This window comes from Bos indicus x Bos taurus, chromosome X (genome assembly GCF_003369695.1).
Source record: "Bos indicus x Bos taurus breed Angus x Brahman F1 hybrid chromosome X, Bos_hybrid_MaternalHap_v2.0, whole genome shotgun sequence".
NCBI lineage: Eukaryota > Metazoa > Chordata > Mammalia > Artiodactyla > Bovidae > Bos > Bos indicus x Bos taurus.
In genome coordinates this window covers 64,675,220-64,693,784 of record NC_040105.1, presented here as the reverse complement: position 1 = coordinate 64,693,784, position 18,565 = coordinate 64,675,220, and the positions used below count along the sequence as shown (strand labels likewise).

The following is an 18,565-nucleotide window of genomic DNA, read 5'->3' as shown; positions in this document are numbered from 1 at the left end:
GCGGTGGCGAGGACGGCAGCCGAGAGACTACAAGGGGCACGTTAGAAACTCCCGATCTTTGCCGGAAACTACCGAGGGAAACCGAGGGACGCCGGGAACCGTCTGACAATACCGACCGCAGCAGGGGCGGGCCCAGCCCGGCGTAGGGCGGAGCTCCGCGCCCCCGGAGCTTTTCGGCGCCCGCCGCAGGAGGTGGGTTTCACTCAGTCAAGATTCCTGCAGCGACCACCAGTCGTGTGCTGTACTGGGGATACGAACCTGCGAGGTGGGAGGCGGCCGAGGCAATGAGCTCGTACTGGAACTGGGTTCTCGGAGCCTCTCTCAGTTCTCGGCCTCGAATAAGGGCTAGATCGTCTGTAGGAACTCTTGCCTTTTTCAACCGTTTCTTCGTTTTCGCATCTGAAAAATAGGTATACTACTAACACCTCTTTTAAGGGACTGTTGCGAAGATTAGAAACTATATATGCATGAGAAAGCACGTGTTAAACCCTGAAAGGTCGGCTCTAATCCCTCAAGGTCTTTATGGTACATCACTGAGGTTCTTAACCTCTTGTGTTTCACAATCCCATTAAAATGCTGATGGAAGCTAAGGCCCTTCTTTCCAGAAAAAAATGCGCATAGAGATATACAAAATAGATACTTTCTAAGAAAAGGAGTATGTCAAGGCTGTATATTGTCACCCTGCTTATTTAACTTATATGCAGAGTACATCATGAGAAACGCTGGGCTGGAAGAAGCACAAGCTGGAGTTAAGATTGCCGGGAGAAATACCAATAACCTCACATATGCAGATGACACCACCCTTATGGCAGAAAGTGAAGAACTAAAGAGCCTCATGATGAAAGTCAAAGAGGAGAGTGAAAAAGTTGGCTTAAAGCTCAACATTCAGAAAACGAAGATCATGGCACTTCATGGCAAATAGATGGGGAAACAGTGGAAACAGTGTCTGACTTTATTTTGGGGGGCTCCAAAATCACTGCAGATGGTGATTGCAGCCATGAAATTAAGAGACGCTTACTCCTTGGAAGGAAAGTTATGACCAACCTAGACAGCATATTAAAAAGCAGAGACATTACTTTGTCAACAAAGGTCAGTCTAGTCAAGGCTATGATTTTTCCAGTAGTCATGTATGGATGTGAGAGTTGGACTATAAAGAAAGCTGAACGCTGAAGAATTGATGCTTTTGAATTGTGGTGTTGGAGAAGACTCTTGAGAGTCCTTTGGACTACAAGGAGATCCAACCAGTCCATCCTAAAGGAGATCAGTCCTGGGTGTTCTTTGGAAGGACTGATGTTGAAGCTGAAACTCCAATACTTTGGCCACCTGATGGGAAGAACTGACTCATTTGAAAAGACCCTGGTGCTGGGAAGGATTGAGGGTAGGAGGAGAAGGGGACGACAGAGGATGAGATGGTTGGATGGCATCACCGACTCAATGGACATGAGTTTGGGTAAACTCCGGGAGTTGGTGGTGGACAGCGAGGCCTGGCATGCTGCGGTTCATGGGTTCCCCAAGAGTCAGACAGGACTGAGCTGAACTGAACTGAACTGATACAGACTAGATACTTTGTAGGGAGATTCTTAGGCCCTCTCCTGAAGTTTATTCACATATCCTCTAAGGGTCCATGAACTTCAGGTTAAGAATCCTTGCTCTATCGAAGAGAGGCACCTACTAAGTGTCAGATGCTTTTCAGACATTGTCTCTAATCCACCCCCCCTCCAAAAAAAAAAAAAACAAAGTTAGGGATATTATTGTATCCATTTTGTGGTTGAGGAAGCTGATTTTCAGAGTGGAAGTTCACTTGCCCTGTGTTATATGGCTACTGAGTAACAATTGAGACTAGGCTACTGAGTAACATTTGAAACTAGGCTACTGAGTAACATTTGAGATTAGGATTTTTTTTTCTCAACTCTCTCTTCCTCTCTCTTTTTTAAGTAGTGTATCATCTCATTGCTATTCTTTTTCCCTTGCTTTTTAAAGTTGACCTGCACTATATTATATAAGTTACAGACGTATAATATAGTGATTGACAATTTTAAAGTTTAGTTATTATAAAATATTGGCTATATTCCCCATATTGTACAATATATCCTTGTAGCTCATTTTATACATAAGTTTGTGTCTCTTACTCCCTTACCCTATATTTCCCTTCTCCTTTCCCTCTCCCAGGACTTCCCTGGTGGCTCAGGTGGTAAAGCGCCTGCCTACAATGCGGGAGACCCGGTTTCAATCCCTGGGTTGGGAAGATCTCCTGGAGAAGGAAATGGCAACCCACTCCAGTATTCTTGCCTGGAAAATCCCATAGACAGAGGAACCTGGTAGGCTACAGTCCATGGGATCGCAAAGAGTCAGTACACAACCGAGTGACTTCATTTTCTTTCTTTTTTTCTTTCTTTCTTTCTTTCTTCTTTCCCTCTCCCAACTGGTAACCCCTAGTATGTTCTCTGTATCTATGAATCTGCTTCTTTTTTTAATGAGTTGAATTTATTTTTTAAATAAATAAATTGAACCAACAATTCACTAGTTGGTTGTATTTTTTGCTTTCTTTCTTTTTTGACCGTACCAAGCAGCTTGCAGGATCTTAGTTCCCCGACCAGACCAGGGATCAAACCTGTGCCCCCCTGCAGAGGAAGTCCTGAGCCCTAACCAGTGGACTGCCAGGTAATTTTCTATTGTATTTTTTTAGATTTCACATATAAATGATATTGTACTTTTTTGACTCTTGACATTCTTTCTATAATGATATTGCCTTTTAGAGAAAAGATAGAGTGCTGTAATAAAAGTAACAGATGACAATAAATCAGTTCAGTTCAGTTCAGTTCAGTCAGTGGTATCCAGCTCTTTGCAGCCCTGTGGACTGCAGCACGCCAGGCTTCCCTGTCCATCACCAACTCCCAAAGCTTACTCAAACTCATGTCCATCGTGTCCGTGATGTCATCCAACCATCTCATCCTCTGTCATCCCCTTCTCCTGCCTTCAATCTTTTCCAGCTTCGGGGTCTTTTCTAATGAGTCACTTCTTCACATCAGGTGGCCAAAGTATTGGAATTTCAGCTTCAGCCTAAGTCCTTCCAATGAATATTCAGGACTGATTTCCTTTAGGATTGACTGATTTGATCTCAGTCCGTCAACAATAAATAGAAAATAATAAAACTAGCAAATAACAAATAAAAGTAACAATAACAAAATGCTGTTGAATCAATGGGAAGACTAATTCTGGTTGGGGAGATGAAGACATATTGGAGAAGGTAACATTTGAGCTAACCCTGAGGAATTTTGATCCACGGAAAATTAACATGGTTTAGAAAATAAGCACAGTGCCTGGCACATATGAAAGCCTCAATAAATATTTACTAAATAATCAATTTATGTAAATGAGTCTCCAGTTAGATCTGTGTTTGGGGGAAGGTGCATCTGGCAACAGAATGAAGAATGGCTTTGAGAGCAGGGGGCCTTCAGAAAGGGAGGCCAGTTCGTGGGTTCTAGTACTAATGGTGACTAGAGGGAATAAAAGGCTGATTTAGCACAGTGGCTGTGGTCACAGAAAGGAGGACATGCCTAGGAGACACACAACAGGAGAGCTGATTGGATTCTCAGGATGAGGGAGGTGGAGAAACTGATAATGACTTTGAGGTTTCAAGTTTGGGTGATTGAAAGGGTGATGATACCATTAAATGAGATACAGACACAGGAAGAGAAGCAGATGCAGGGCAAGACGAGGAGTTTGAAGGTAGCATTGTTGTTCTTTCATTTCCGAAATCTTCTTGTAAGTCAGACCTCCTTGCCAGTCTTCACAGGGACCCAGCTCTAGAAACAGCTAAGGATGGATATTCTGATTTGGATTAGGTCAGAGGAAAGATAGCTATAGATGTGCTCATGGGAGCCAAGACTGCATTTTCTGTCCAGCCTAAGACAGTAGAGCTTTGATAGCAGTTTCAGGGTAACTGAGTCAAGGAAGAAGCTTAGCATCAAATGAGGGGAGGTTCAGACCCTCCACTCTATGGGATGAAACAATTTAGATGAGAAGGTGATGGGGAATGGTGGTGGTAGTGAACAGATCCTTCCCAGGATCTAGGTAGTCTGAGGATCCTTGAGTCTGTGACAATAGTGGATACCCAGCTTTAGTCTCTACTTAACACCACATTACAGTGGTGGTGTTATACCTACAGATTAGATTAACACCTAATCTCCTGGAGGATTTAGCCTGTGTCATAGCAGACATTCACCACACCCTCCGTAAAGCCCTGGTTTCTAAGGTTCTTTCCACCGGAAGTTATGACAGAAGGAAATGTGTGGGTGGGGAGGGGTAGTGGGTAAGGGGCCCAGGTTCCTGACACAGTCAACACCCAGGGAACGAAGAGTAAGCGCCATGTTGAAGCCACCGTTGCCACTCAGATCCCTCTTATTTCTCCAGCTACCTCTGCTGGGGGTGGGGCTGAACCCAAAGTTCCTCACGCCCAGTGGCAATGAAGACATTGGTGGGAAACCTGGGACTGGAGGAGGTTGGTGAGAAGGGAAGCTGTGGGAAGGGGGTCGCACAGAATCCTGAAACCTGCCACCGGGCATTAGAAGGATGCGGGCAGAATTTAAAAGTACTGTAGGGAGGGCAAGGGAAGGGTTCCTTGCTTCACTCTGCTTCTGCTTCTTACCATGTTGTCTTCTCTTCCCCTCCCCCACTTTACTTTCTCTCCAACCTAGACTTCTTCCTGACTTCAACACCCGCTGGGACCCTCGATGTTTCTACTCTGCCCCTCCCAAAGGTTCAGTGTTTTGTGTTCAATGTGGAGTATATGAATTGCACTTGGAACAGCAGCTCTGAGCCCCAGCCCAACAACCTGACTCTGCATTATGGGTATGAGAAGGGGAGAGGAGACGGGCGGGGCGGGGGGTGGGGGGGGAGGAGGAGGTGATGTGAAAGACTAGATGTGAAAAGACTGTGTGGGGACCAAGAAAGAGAGTAGCCAGCACCCTAAGCTCTCCACTATTTTCTCGTGGGGTAAGTCATAAATCAGTTTAGAGGAGCCGAGGCTGGGCTGTGGAAATCTGGAGTACCCAGGTTTATTTACCTCACTGTTATGCTCCCTTGAAAACCTTCTCTAGGTACAGGAACTTTAATGGTGATGATAAACTCCAGGAGTGTGGCCACTATCTATTCTCTGAAGGAATCACTTCTGGCTGTTGGTTTGGAAAAAAGGAGATCCGTCTCTACGAAACGTTTGTTGTCCAGCTCCAGGACCCACGGGAACACCGGAAGCAGCCCAAACAGATGCTAAAACTGCAGGATCTGGGTAAGTTGGAAAGGAAGGTCAAAGGATATTGTGGGATATTGGAGTATTTAAAGTGGTGTTCTTTCACCATCAGTGTATGTGGCAGAAAAGAGGAGGTGAGGGATAGAATGGGGAAGGGAGGAGGGCTCAGGGGCACTACCTTCAGGATCCTGACTTATCTAGGCCAGGGAAATGACCACACATGCACACATATCTCCAGTAATCCCCTGGGCTCCGGAGAACCTGACGCTTCGCAACCTGAGTGAATTCCAGCTAGAACTGAGCTGGAGCAACAGATACTTGGACCACTGTCTGGAGCACCTGGTGCAGTACCGGAGTGACCGGGACCGAAGCTGGACGGTGAGTGAGTGGGGGATAGCAGCCCAGGCCCAGCAAGTAGGGTTAAAGGATTCAATTAGCCAATAGGAATGCTGGTCCCCAGCTCCTGCTCTCTGTCTCTCAGTTCCCTTGCCCACCTTCCACCCTCCTCCTCTGACTCCTTTCTCTCTCCTCATCTTTGAGTTTTCTTTAAGGTTTCCCTACCCATACTCTTCCCAATACCAGAAAGACAAGTAAACAAAAGCATTCAGTTCTGGTCAGTGAAGGTAGCAGTGTGACTTGAATAGTCAAGAGAGGAGGGAGAAACTGAGAAGAACCAGAAGATGATGTGAGATGGGAGTGGGTGCAGCAGTTTTCATTCTCCCTTCTTCTATAAACACCCATCTTTCCCTCACTCTCTTTCTCCTCAAGGAACAATCCGTGGACCACAGGCATAGCTTCTCTCTGCCTAGCGTGGATGCACAGAAACTCTACACGTTCCGTGTTCGGAGCCGTTATAACCCACTTTGCGGAAGTGCTCAGCACTGGAGTGACTGGAGCTACCCAATTCACTGGGGCAGCAATACTTCAAAAGGTAAAATGGACCTAACGCATCACCCTGACCCATGAGCCGAGTACCCCAACATTTCTTGCACCATTGTCTTTTGCCCTGCCTCCCTACCACTAAGACCCCAAACTTGGTGGCCCATCTCCCCTCACTGTTCAACTCCAACTCCCAGGAAGCAGGATTTTTCTGTGTAGTGTTGGATCAGTGTGTTGTTAGAGTAGGAGGAGTGGGTTGAGAAGGAGGCTGAGGGGGTATTCAAAGGGGATACAGAATGTGTAAGATTTCCCTGCAGCATTCCCCAAAAGCCTGCATGGTAAAGATGGCTTTTGGAACCAGGCAAATGTAAGGTTTAAATCTGCCTCTGCCACTTCCTACCTCTTTGACCTTGGGCACATCACTCACATTTTGATTGTTTCTTTGTTTGTAAAATGGACATAATAATTGCTCCCTGGCCCCTCAGGAGTTGTGAGGATTGAATACACACACAGATAGTGTTTAGCACAGTGTCTGGCACCAAGTTGGCACTCTAAATGTTGGCACGTAGTAGGGGTACTATAAACGTTAGGTCTCTTTTCCTTTCCTCTTTTTGACAGAGAATATTGAGAATCCAGAAAATCCTTCCTTGTTTGCATTGGAAGCTGTGCTGATCCCTCTTGGCTCCATGGGATTGATTGTGAGCCTCATCTGTGTGTACTGCTGGCTGGAACGGTGAGAATTCAGAATCCCAGGAAAATGAGGTGGGGGGGTGGTGGTGCTGGGAATAGTAGAGGAGGGTTATTACAGGGTCTCCAGAAGTAGAAGGCGGACAGTAAGGAATCACCCAAGAGGATCACCCAAGAGGGCATGAGGATGAAAGGAAGATGCAGGCACAGGCAACACAGAATCATTTCATTCCATGTGGGAGAAGGGGGAGAAGGATAATAAAAGAGTGTGACTGATGTGGTCCTACTCCCTCTTTCTCCCTGCTCAGGACAATGCCCCGAATTCCTACTCTCAAGAACCTAGAGGATCTGGTTACTGAATACCAAGGAAACTTCTCGGTGAGAACACTGTCATACGCAGACTTCAGTGTGTCAACTGCCACCAACTGCCTGCCAGCTAGACAGAGCATGGGGGAAGGAAGGGAGGGGAGAGGGGCCCGCACTAACAGTCAGGATGTGGCCGACCATTTGGGGGATGGGCTCGACACAGAGAGACACCGAGAAGAACTGATCCTAGATTGGTTGAGGCAGATGGAAACAGTGGTATTGGGGGGCCAGGAGTATGTGTGTCCCTTCTGTAATCACAGTGGTTGCAAATCAGGAGAGTTCCCTTGGCACAGACCCCTGACCTGGAGATATTTGTCTTTAGGCCTGGAGTGGTGTATCTAAGGGACTGGCCGAGAGTCTGCAGCCAGACTACAGTGAACGGCTCTGCCACGTCAGTGAGATCCCCCCCAAAGGAGGGGAAGGGCCTGGGGGCTCCCCCTGCAGCCAGCACAGCCCCTACTGGGCTCCTCCATGTTATACCCTGAAACCTGAGCCCTGAGGCCCTGGCAAGAACCCAGGGTCCTGGAGCCCTAAACTGTGCTAACTTGCCCTTGTCCAACCGACCTGGGTCCAATGCTCACCTCGCCGCCCATGGCTGATTTTGAATTTTGTTCCCCCTATCACTGCCCCCTCATTCAATATCTCCTACTTGAGAAATGCCCCTTGGGCCGATCCATGTTTCTCATCTCCCCCAGTCCAGCCCTTCCTTCTCACCGTATTGCTTCTGCTGTCCCTCCCTCCCAATTTCCATCTACTCTTCAATTGTTCTAATGAGAAATAAAATTTCTGTTGATAATCATCAAGGATGTCTATTGTTGGGGTGGGGAACAAGGGAAACGTGGGATCCAATGAGGGTGGGAGGCACAGTACTGAGGGCACAAAACAGGAGCCATGGGCTCTGCCACAGCAGCAACGGCTCCACAAATTCCCTGGGAAGGAGTGCTGCTCCAGAAACAGACTTCACTCTAGGTGTCCTACACTCTTTCTGGGGCCCATTTTAGAGTAAGATTTACCATGCTGCCCTGATTTTCTTTGGTTATTGTCATTGCCCCCATTTTCAACACATTTTTGTAGACCCTACCCAGGTTCTTCTCCCCTTAGCCTTCCTCCACCTTCTGCCACACATAGCACTTCTGACCTCATAATGCCTCAGCTGCAGCCTCAGGCCCCACCCCTGGGGATGTTGGTTATCCACAACTGCCCATAGCTCTCTCCTGTCTGCCCAGTCTGGGCCTCCTCAGTCAATGTAATCCATCTGCCTCTCCAGCCCCCTGATCTTATGGGCCCACTTGGCCCCTCAAGGCCTCTAGGACACCCTCCTTCTGCCATGACATCTCAAGACTCTCTTTGAAGAGTGAGAAGATCTTGAGAGCATGTTCATCTTTATCAAACATGGAGGTGAGGGGTATCACAGAGCTGGAGTCTATGTGTAGGGTTGGGGGTGTTGGAGGGGCAGTGGAGGGCACAGGGATGGTGTAACTGGGGAAGGGCCACATGCCCCATCCCGTCTCTTCTCAGATAATCAGCAGTTTCTGGCCAATATTAACTGTTCTGTCCTGCTGCTGCTGCATTATGCCCGCCGTAAAGTGGGGCTGCCTAAAACAGGTGAGGAGCGTGGGGAGGGAACTCATGGCCAAGGGTCTGAAGTAGTAGGGTCATCAAGCCTACTACTTTGAGCCCCCGAGTCTTCCTGGTGGCAAGAAGAGAGCTCCTTGAATCCCTGCAGCTTCCTCAGCCTGTTCTGGATAGGATCACTGGCGCCTTTCACTCCTGCTCCCCTTCCTTAGCTGCCTTAATTACTCTGTGGCCTCCCTCCAGAAACCATCGATTTATGTGATGAAACGGGGACAATGAAGTTGTTTTTTCTGATGAAGACTCCTGGAGACTATGCCAACAAATTCCTTACAGCTCGAAACACCTACTACGTTTGTAAGGTGGAGCGTGGGGCACCAGGTAGAGACTTGGGAGCATTCCCCAGAGGTAGAGCAAGGCCCCACAGTTGGACTGTGAATCCAATCCTTCAAATAAGGGCCCCATCGACCAGATCCAAATTGACTCTCTAGTCAAGCCTAAGAGCATTGCCTCCGTGACAGTGGTTAAGTTAGCACATTCTGTGCCCCCAACCCCCACCCCGACCTGGCTGAGGGATGGACCCGAAGGGAGGAAATAAGTTACACCAGCCCAAGGTAGTATGGAGTATTAGGGTCCTGAAACTTTGGGCTTTGGAAGGGAGAGGCTGGGTGATGGGCCTGGGTGTATTGCACTACTGTATTCACAGGAACTAGAGTTGAGAGTGCCTACAAAGCATTTGTGCCCCTCCTGAAGAACCCAGAACCCGAGCTTATTGGTAAGCAGCATGATGGAGGAAGGAGGAACGTGGAGGGTACTGGACTCAGCTGGGTGATTGAGAATATAGGCTGGGGCTGGTGTAGTCTGTCAGGTAGGATCACAGGATCCTAGGTAAAGGGGTCTAGCATCTAGGTCCACTTCAGGAGTGGTGCTTGGCTTAAACCACGTGGATGTGTGTGTCTCACTCACCCCTCCTTGCCATTTCTCAGCCATCTTCTCAGTACATCTCCCTATCCCCACCATCTCATTTCCATCTTTCCCTTCATCTTCTGCTTTTGGAATCTTGGTGTCCTGCTTCCCACTGAAAAGAGTAAAGCTTAGGCACCTTTGGGTTACTTCTCAGCCTAGCTTTAGGCCCGGTTACTCCAAGTGATCCTGTGAATGATGGAAGGGCCAGGATGGGTAGGGAAGGTCTCTAGTACTCAGAGGTGTGTGTGTGGTGGGGGGGTGACTTTCCCTGGTTCCTAGATGCCTTGCGTACACAATGTGACCTCCTGGAGAGGAGTCGAGTGAAAATGCTTAGAATCCAAGAAGCCAAGAAAGTCGTTCCAATTGAATCCTCTGTGAACCTCACAGTAAGCCTTACCAAACATGGTCTGTCCCAGGAGCCTCCTTTCCCCACCTGTCTACTGAAGGCTCCTCTGCCCCAGCTCTCTGGAGTGAATTTCCTTCCCAAATCCAACATTCATGCCCAAGATCTGCCTCTCACCTCTTTGGTCCTGCCTTTGGCCCTAGTTTGTAGAAAACTTCTCTGCAGGGGCCTTTTTACTTACTGACCCTTTCCTTTTCCAGTCCAAATCATCAGGACGATCAGATGAAGAGGGGACCACTCGCAGGGCTCCCGTCTTGAAGACCAGAGCGGACTTTGTCAGTAGGAAGGATAAACATCGCTAACAAAATAAAGTGACCAAGTGAGAGCTGCAATGAAATCACTGGCATTTAATGTGAGGTTCCTTTTTTCAAGAAAGACTTCTCCCAATATCGACACCAAGGCTTAAATCTGCCCCAGGCATTGTGGAGGCTCTCAGGATCCGTAGGAGCAGGAGAGGGCAGGGGCAAGCACATGGGTGGGGGGTGAGGAAAGGCAGCGAAGTGTAGTACAATAAGCCTTTGAGGGACAGAGTAGGGGGTGGGGTCTTTTCCGACCAGACAACCTCCCCTTGGGAGGCCTATCACAGCCCGCCTACTCCTGCTGGGGTTAGGTGATGGGATGGGCATCTTCCCTCCCCCACCGTACTCCACCAAGTCCCCGGCTGAAATTCCCCTGCCCCCCACCAGTCTGCCTCTGGGCAGTCCCTATCCCGGCTCCTTCCTTATCCACAGGGGAACAGAGAGGCAGCAGAAACCAGAGCTGGTTATAGGCATTTATTGAATTAATTCATTTATTGATTTGACACACTTCCCCACTCCAATCTAGCACACGAAACAATCTGGGTAGGCCAGGCGCTGACACAGGAAATGATGGGAACCCACAGCAGGGGCGGGGGAGGGGACAATGCAAAGAGGACTGGGGGAGGGACTGCTTTGGGGGCTAGGGTGGAGAATGAGCCCCAGATGGCCTTCCCTAGCAGGTGCTAGTAAACCTGATCTACATTCTCCTCCATCCCTGCTCATTTCCCAGACCCTCAGCCAAGCTCCCCAGCTCCCCCTGCCCTGTTCCGCCCCTCCCCCTGCCTGCCACCACACACACTTCCCCATAACCCCTGCAGTCAGGCAAGGGGAAGAAGGGCAGGGACAGCTGTCTGGGGCCTGGAACAGGGAGGTCTCTGTGCCTAACTTTACCACCCTAAATCCTTCCCTCCTTCTCTTCTCCCCCCTCCCATCCCCTTCCCAGGCCACAGACTCATTCCAGGCCCTAAACTGCACTCTCCCACCATAGCACTAACCCACAAGGGGTCATGAGAGAGTGTGGCTGCACCCCACCACCACACACTCCCAGGCACAAGGTGACAGGATGAAGGCACCTGGCTTAGCTTTTCCTCAGGGAAACTCCAAGCTAGTTCAGCGCAGACCATGTTCTAGACCTGGTCCTCATGGGAGCTCTTCCCCTTGCCCCCTGCTCTCTGCAGGCCTAGGGTTCTCTCCCTTGTCTCCCCCGTGTTTCCAGGAATAATATCTGTAGTGTTTGCATCAGGTGACTATGGCAAAGCCTTCCAAAAAGAAAAAAATCATTCTCCCCATCACTAACACCTTGCCACTGTTAAACATCTCCCTATTACGTGTTTATATTTCTTTAAAGGTTTACAAAAAGCCTTTCTGTTATCTGTAGTCTTCCAAGGGTGATTTGCCTTGGTGAGCCACAGCCACTCCAGGCTTCATACCTTGGCCCTTCCAGATCCCTGTTACACCCCCAATCCCACACCACTGGCCCAAGAGGCCACTGAATAAAAATCTCAAGCTCAATCCAGCCTGGACCAGCTCAGATAAGACTCTACAAAAAAATCCTGCTCCCAAAGGCAGGGGTAAGGCCACTGGTGACTTCACATTTCCAACAGTATTGCCCGCCCATGCTACAAAATCTATGGGGTGGGAATGCGTGGGGTGGGGAGCCGAGGATGGCTCCCTAATTGGCACAGTGAGAATAAACCCTCTCCCCTTCCCCTCCCCTCTCCCTCCCCACCCCCCAGCTATATCTTTATAATTTTCTCAGTACCCAGGTGAGCAGACCCTACTCTAGCTCTAAAGCAGGGTCCCAAATTCCCTGGGAGGGGTCAAGGGTAAAGAGTGGATATGGGCACGCCTGGTTCTGTCTCTGAAGCAGGGAATGAAGCTTCCAGCCATGGCTCAGGGATCTGTGGGAAGAAAAAATAGAGGACAAGGTCAGAGGCTCATCTGGGGGCATGACAACTTTCCATCAGCAAGAACCACATTAAGGAAAACAGACAGCCCCTCCCCCATCTCTCCCGCGCTTCCGTGTAGCGGTGAGCACTGCTGAGGGGCCTTGGGGGTCCCATCTGGAAACTATGCCACTCTAAAGGGACGTCCTCCCTCTAATTCCCTGGGACCTCCAGCTACCCCTTGTTCTCAATCTCCCCCTTGCTAGATCACAGGACTAGCTGGACACCTAGGAACAGGAATAGGTTGTGAGATGCTGCCATGACTAAGATGGGCCATACCTGGCTCAAAGTTGAAGTCCAGTCCTTCGTCCCCATCCATGAGGTCATTGATGATGTTATCCATGTCACACTCCAGGTTCTCCATGTATATGTCGAGATCAAGATCCTGAGGCATTCGGTCTTGGCTTGGAGCTTCAGTAGGAGGTGTGAGCACAGGAGCCCCCAGGGGCTTGGGGACCGGGGCCCCCCCCATGACTGGAGGTGGTGCTGGTGCTATCATCGGGAGGGTGGGAACCAGACCGCTGGGGCCTGCAGCCTCTAGGGGTTTAGGACACAGGCCACCCCCCGTGCCTAGCTTACTGGAGGAAGGTATCCCCCCCAGCAGCAGAAGTGTTGGAGCCTGGGACAGAATGGGATCTACCTGGGTCATGAGGACATCGGCAGGAGGTGGTGGTGTATCAGAGGTGAGCAGAGCCTCCAAAGACTGGGAGCTTGAGAAGCACCCTTCTCCTGCTGACAGGGGCCCCTCTGCTGGGCTGAAGAGAGAGGTGCTGTAGGTGTGTAAGGGGCCCGGAACCCCAGGATGCTGCAAAGAGAAGCCAGAGAGGCTGCTCCGAGACAGCAGCGAGTGGGGAGATGTGAGATTGAGCCCATCTAACAGCTCCAGATCTTCTTTCAGGGTGGGAGGGACACCCCCTGCATAGCCACTGGCTGAGGCTGGCATTTCCTCTTCTGCCAGCACCTCAGGCTCCGGCTCCCTGGGGGAGGGCCGGGTGCTGACAGTGCTGGCATTCGAACTGCTTCGTGGACGGAAGGTGCTCCATGCATCGGCTTCCTCTCGGTTTCGAGAGCAAGGGCTGCCTGACCACTTGGCAAAGTGGCCAGCAGGGCTCCTTGGAGTGGCACCTTCACGTGGAGCGGGCAGCACAGCTGGTTTCTTCTTGGGGGTTTTGCTGCGGCCCCGGAGCAGCCTGCTGCTGCTATCCATGGAAGCTGCCCGGCGGCGGGGTGCCTTGCCGCTCTTGCCTCCCTCCGGATTCAGCATCCACCAGGAGCTCTTGCCAGTAGCCTCGTTGTGAACCTTGATGAACTTGCTATGCAGGGATAGGTTGTGGCGGATCGAATTCTGGAGGGGGCAGAGGCAACAAGAAAGGGAGGTCAGTGGTCAGCAGTCCAGTCAAAAAGGACACTGGGGCGTGGCCGGGGGGGGCAGTCCTGGAAATGCAAAGTTAGTCAAATTTGAGGGGAAAACAGGCAACAGTAGGGGTGGGAAGTAGTGGCAGGGGAGGCGACCACACACAATTCCCACCTGAAGACAAGCTTCTTGGCCAGACCTCTTTGCACAGAGGGCGGGGAGACAACCAGAGCCTCGACCTATTCACAGGGCGCTGCACCCACTTCCCCCTGAAAAGCTCACAGCCCTCTACCCGACCCAAGTCTCTGGGGGCTGCCTGGGGCTTGTAAGCATTGGAAAGACGCACTCCTAGTTCATCAAGAATTAGGCTCCAGTGGGAAAGAGCATTCCACAGCTCCACCCCTTTCCTTGAGTGCAAGCTTGGGTGGAGTTTACAGGACAGTGGCACAGCAGCAGCCCAGGACAGACCCACCCTGTCCTGAGTCAGTCTTCTGAACAGGCTGAGGGGCTAGAACCTTAGCCTGGCTGGTGCTCCACTCTACACAGGGCATTTGGGCCCTGGCACTCTACAGGATTTGTAGATTCCTTTTTTTTTTTTTTTTTCTGAGTCCCTCCACCGCCGCCCCCCTCTCCAGATTCCTTGACACACACCCTCAACTACATTCTGGCCAGGCTTCTCCCTGTGCCTCAAATACACCAGGCCCCTCCCTCCCTCCTTGTCCGGAGGAGCTCCCCTCTCTCAATTCTACTAGCTTGTCAAGATCAACCTTCAGTCCTCTTGCTTTCCTAAAGTGGTTGCTTGACTTCTGCAGCCAGATTTCTTGTTCAGTATTTTTCATCTGTTCCACACAAAATTTCCCCAAATCTATATTATGTTGTTTATAGTTTCAAGTAATTTGTATTATCAATTGTAAATGCCAGGACATGTTGTCCAGGTAGGCAGCCCTCCTGCAGTGGCCCCCTCAGAGTGCCAAGCTCCCAGTACATAATCAATATCTGTTGCCTGATCGACAGGTGGCCCTTGGGTGAAGAATGGCGAATCTCCCCTTGAAGCTCCGTCAGCTCTTGAGTGCCTTGGGTACTAGAAGCTCTGTTTTTCCTTCCTCCCTCGCTGCTGATATTCTGCTAGAGATAAGTTTTTTCCCAGGGGCCCAGGGAGCTGAGATTGGCAGCTTCTTGAACCCCTAGAGCAGCTTATTTCTACTGGCTGCTCCAGGCTAGTTGCACCATCCCTTTGTATCCGCAGGGCCTCCCCAACCCCCCCACCCCCCACTCCACCACCCCCGCACCCCACCCCCACCCCACCCCCACCCCTCAGGAACCTCCCTTCTCTTTCTTACCTCCTTTTCCCCACTTCTCGTCAGGAACTTCTGCATAGGAACTCTAAACTTAGGGGCATTTGACCTCCCACATGAAGCTCTTTAGTGTTTAGAAACTTGGGAAGAGCCCAGAGGCCTTGGAGCAACTAGGAGGCTAAGGCTATGGACAGTCAGAAATCACTTCATGTGTTTCAGCCAGATGCTCTAGATAAGGAGAGCCTTTGCCTGGGAAAATATTCTTAAGTGGCCTCTTGCTCCAGGGCTCTCTAGCGAAGAACTCCTTGTCTCCCTGGGACCCTGCAGTAACAGCACTCCAACTACTCTAGCCGCACTAATGTTTTGGGTTCCTTCAGGGAATCACACTTGTCCATCCAGCCTGGGCTCTTAGTAACTAAGAGCCACAGTTACTTCTGGCACTGTGATTTCTACCCCCTCCCCACTTCCCCCCTGCTTTTCCAATTTCTAACTCTGCGTCTACTGAGAAGGTTCATTCCCTTCCCTATACTCGGTACCCATGAGTGCCATTTGCTCATCCCTTCTTCTTTAGCCCTTGGAATTACTACCTCCTACAGGCTCTTACTTGGAGAGGTTGGCTCCCTAGAAGCCTACCGTTTTTACCTCTTGGAAGGAGGGCACCTGCTGGTTGCTCCCCAAGCCACCTAAATTAAGCCTTCTTGTTCTAAGTGAGTGCCGCCCCCTGGTGGGGTGGTGGTAACCTTGGCATATCACCAGGGAAGCCAGCTCAGGCTTGGGGGTAGGGAGTGAGGGGTGCGAGCCTTGTAGGCTCCAGACTCGGCCTGATTTGGCTTTGCCATCATTCCATGGCAGCGTGGATTAGCAGATAGAGCATATGATTTATAGTTAGACCTGAGTTCAAGTCCTCATTCTACCGATTTTGGCAAGTTTCCCAACCATTCTATACCTTAGTTTCCTAATATGTAACATGTGGAATCTCAGAACTGCTGTGAAGATTAAAATTTTTAACTACTTTGTAAATGAAGAAAACCCAATATAAGTGTAAATTCTAAGGAGGGACTACACTCCCACAGCATAACTAACAACTCATGATTATTTCTTCTACCCTGGAAAATGAACCTAAGGGAAAAGAAAAACAGCTGTGCAGGCTGGGTCCAAGGAGGGGAGCTCTTTATGAGCTGCGACTGTGGCGTGGCAGTCTACCCAGAAATAGTGCCAAGGGTCTCAGTCAGCTGTCTTGCTTTCTTTTCTGCCCAACCCCAAGGGATACTGCAGACTCAATCCCTCGATCTCTTATACCTAGAAGAAGACCCTCTGCTCACTCAACCTTCCGTATTTCCTTGCACGCTGGTCTCACCACCTACTGGAGTACAAGGCGTCAGTAGGAGTTGAAGCTCCCTAACTTTTCGAGTCCCATATTTCTCAGGACAATCTTTCGGAGCATCTAGTGCAATCCCTCCTCGAAGTTTCCTCATGGGAGGCCAAGGGAACCCCCGACCTTGTGTTCTAAAGTCAGAGCCCTATTTTTTTCCCATGAATATTCCTCAACAGCAAATGAAAACTTCCCCCCACAACTTGGATAGCTCCTGACTAGGGAGAGTTTCTTAGCATTATATAGGGTAAACTGAGGCAGCCCCTCCTTTTTTTTTTTCTCTTAGTGTGTCAGATCCATTTCCTTCCCACGGGGGTATCACTCTTTACCTTTCGCCAATTCATTCCATCTTCTTGGGTAGCAGAATCCTAGAACAGTACTTCTACCCTGAGGTACTGGGAGGCAAGCAGGGAATCCAAGTAATCCCACAGGAATGGGAGAAAAGGTGTTGGGGTGGGAGGTGGGGGAGGAGGGAAGGCTAGGTTCCTGCAGGGAATCCACACAGTTCCCGCTGTACATAGGATAAAGACTTCTCTGTGGGGATAAGTGTTTTGGGCAGCCCAAGCCAAAGTGCTGGGAGTGTTGAGCAGTGAGCAGAGAATTCAGTTTTCTCCAGGGCAAGGACAATGTCTTATTCATTGTGATCCTTCAGCATCAAGCACCTAGCAGCATATACTATGTCCTAAGTAAACGCTTGTCTAATTGACCGCGGAAGGTGGATCTCTGGGGTAGGGGTATAAAAGGGGAGGCAGAGTAGAAGTAAGGAGACGGGTGGGAACCAGGGGCAGATAGGTATTGAGGGGGATCATAGTTACCTTCCATCCTGCTGAGCTGTTGCTGTCACCCTTGTCCTTGAAGTAGGGCACCGTGCGGACCATCCACTCATAGATCTGGGCCAGTGTCAGTCGCTTCTCGGGGGCGCTTTCAATGGCCTGGCTGATGAGTTCTGCATATGACTGATTTCCCCAGGCATTTCGGCGGGAGCCTCCCTTCCGAGGACCTGTTACAGCCCCCAGGATCCCGGGCTGGGGACCCCCTGCCGAGTCTGGGAGCCTGGCGGGCAACAGGGTCGGCTGGGTGCGCCCGTCCGAGCGCCCCTCCGGGTGTACCTTCTCTCCCAGACCTGACTCCACCTCGGACGCCTCGGACGGCTCGGGAGCGAGCTCTGGTCGGGGAAGGGGCCAGGTGCAGGAGCGGGGACGGCTCTGGGGTTCGAAGTCGGGATCGAGGTCTACGATCGCGGCAGCCTCTCTGGCTGAATTCTCATTTACTGGATCCATACGTGAAGTTGGACCTCCGCCGCTCAGCGTTCAGAGGAGCCTGCCACAGTCCCTAGCGATGCCTCCCCTCAGGGGGGAAGCAACGAGGGCCAGGGGGCACATTCCTGCCAGTCCTCAGAAAGTCTCGAACTTCCCCTCACCCCTGGATGCTTGATCCTAAGCTGTCCCTTGCACACAGTTCTCCGTTTCTTCTCTGCTACAGGCTGCAGCCTCGGAGCTCTTTCTGAGACACCACCTGTAACCTCCGCCTAGCGAAGGCACTTTTCTCCTAACCTCTCAGCTTCCTGCTCTTTTAAACCTGAGGCTCCGTATCCCCTCACAAATCTTTCTCCCATCACAGAACGCCTCTTTAGCCGCAGTTCCCTCCCCCTTTTAAGTTGCTGCCCCCCGGACACTCCTCCTGAATTTCCTCCACCCGGATCACTGCCCTCCCCCACGCCCCGCTCCCTCGCGTCACTTGCCCCTCCCCTGACTCCCTCTCCCCCCGCCTTTCCCCTCCCCCCCTCTTTATCGGGTCCAGGTCTCCGCGGCCCCAGCCTCTCAAATTCCCGCACCAATCCCCCTATCAAACCCCCCACCCCCCGCCCCCCGGGTTTCCCTTTTGTTTTGCTCCAAGCAGCGGCCCCCGCCTGACGTCTCTGTTTACCACTCGCCAGGGCAGCCATCTGCGCACGCGCCTGAAGAGCGGGTTGGGAAACCGAGTTCTCTAGTCGTGCCACCCTGGTCCGGCATGGGGACTACATCTCCCGTCCTACTTCGCGGTCAGCCCGATCAGGGTGGCAGGAGAGCGGCGTGGCAGGATATAGAGAGGGGGAACATTAATTATTATTATTAGAGGTGGTCTCGGACTTTTTCTTTTCGTTAAAAATCATTTTCCTCCCCCCCCCTCCTCCCTAGT

At 50.8% G+C, this 18,565-nt stretch overlaps 3 protein-coding genes across 5 annotated transcripts; 2 read left to right on the top strand and 1 right to left on the bottom strand.

The window, feature by feature from the left end:
• Nucleotides 1-103: 103 nt before the first annotated feature.
• IL2RG (interleukin 2 receptor subunit gamma) lies at nt 104-7,983 on the top strand. 3 transcript variants are annotated; one of them, XM_027535499.1, is made up of 9 exons: nt 104-192; nt 2,571-2,661; nt 4,698-4,851; nt 5,100-5,287; nt 5,487-5,626; nt 6,017-6,179; nt 6,746-6,860; nt 7,123-7,192; nt 7,503-7,983. In XM_027535499.1, exons 3-9 carry the CDS (start codon nt 4,790-4,792, stop codon nt 7,677-7,679), a joined length of 915 nt encoding a protein of 304 aa, XP_027391300.1. In that variant the 5' UTR covers nt 104-192; nt 2,571-2,661; nt 4,698-4,789; the 3' UTR covers nt 7,680-7,983. The 3 variants fall into 3 exon arrangements, with proteins under 3 accessions (XP_027391300.1, XP_027391301.1, XP_027391299.1); XM_027535500.1 differs by lacking the exons at nt 104-192; nt 2,571-2,661 and adding an exon at nt 244-410; XM_027535498.1 differs by lacking the exons at nt 104-192; nt 2,571-2,661 and adding an exon at nt 4,319-4,501.
• A 400-nt stretch (nt 7,984-8,383) lies between these two features.
• CXHXorf65 (chromosome X CXorf65 homolog) lies at nt 8,384-10,446 on the top strand. The gene is made up of 6 exons (XM_027535501.1): nt 8,384-8,578; nt 8,699-8,785; nt 8,999-9,133; nt 9,459-9,527; nt 9,998-10,104; nt 10,322-10,446. The coding sequence occupies exons 1-6, from the start codon at nt 8,554-8,556 to the stop codon at nt 10,421-10,423; spliced, it is 525 nt and encodes a 174-aa protein (XP_027391302.1). The 5' UTR covers nt 8,384-8,553; the 3' UTR covers nt 10,424-10,446.
• A 433-nt stretch (nt 10,447-10,879) lies between these two features.
• Nucleotides 10,880-18,145, bottom strand: FOXO4 (forkhead box O4). Its single transcript, XM_027533921.1, has 3 exons — nt 17,203-18,145; nt 12,646-13,711; nt 10,880-12,321 (listed from the first exon to the last, which is right to left on the bottom strand). Exons 1-3 carry the CDS (start codon nt 17,665-17,667, stop codon nt 12,314-12,316), a joined length of 1,539 nt encoding a protein of 512 aa, XP_027389722.1. The 5' UTR covers nt 17,668-18,145; the 3' UTR covers nt 10,880-12,313.
• Between the last annotated feature and the right edge of the window lie 420 nt (nt 18,146-18,565).

Bases quoted from the DNA above. Each gene is read 5' to 3' on its own strand.
- FOXO4 (XM_027533921.1), bottom strand. From the start codon at position 17,667: ATGGATCCAGTAAATGAGAATTCAGCCAGAGAGGCTGCCGCGATCGTA. The intron at 13,712-17,202 runs GTAACTATGATC...TGCCCCCTCCAG, and splicing joins ACAGCTCAGCAGGATGGAAG to AATTCGATCCGCCACAACCT.
- IL2RG (XM_027535498.1), top strand. From the start codon at position 4,369: ATGTTGAAGCCACCGTTGCCACTCAGATCCCTCTTATTTCTCCAGCTA. The intron at 6,861-7,122 runs GTGAGAATTCAG...CTCCCTGCTCAG, and splicing joins GTGTACTGCTGGCTGGAACG to GACAATGCCCCGAATTCCTA. The intron at 7,193-7,502 runs GTGAGAACACTG...ATTTGTCTTTAG, and splicing joins AATACCAAGGAAACTTCTCG to GCCTGGAGTGGTGTATCTAA.
- CXHXorf65 (XM_027535501.1), top strand. From the start codon at position 8,554: ATGTTCATCTTTATCAAACATGGAG. The intron at 8,579-8,698 runs GTGAGGGGTATC...GTCTCTTCTCAG, and splicing joins CATCTTTATCAAACATGGAG to ATAATCAGCAGTTTCTGGCC. The intron at 9,134-9,458 runs GTAGAGACTTGG...CTGTATTCACAG, and splicing joins GGTGGAGCGTGGGGCACCAG to GAACTAGAGTTGAGAGTGCC.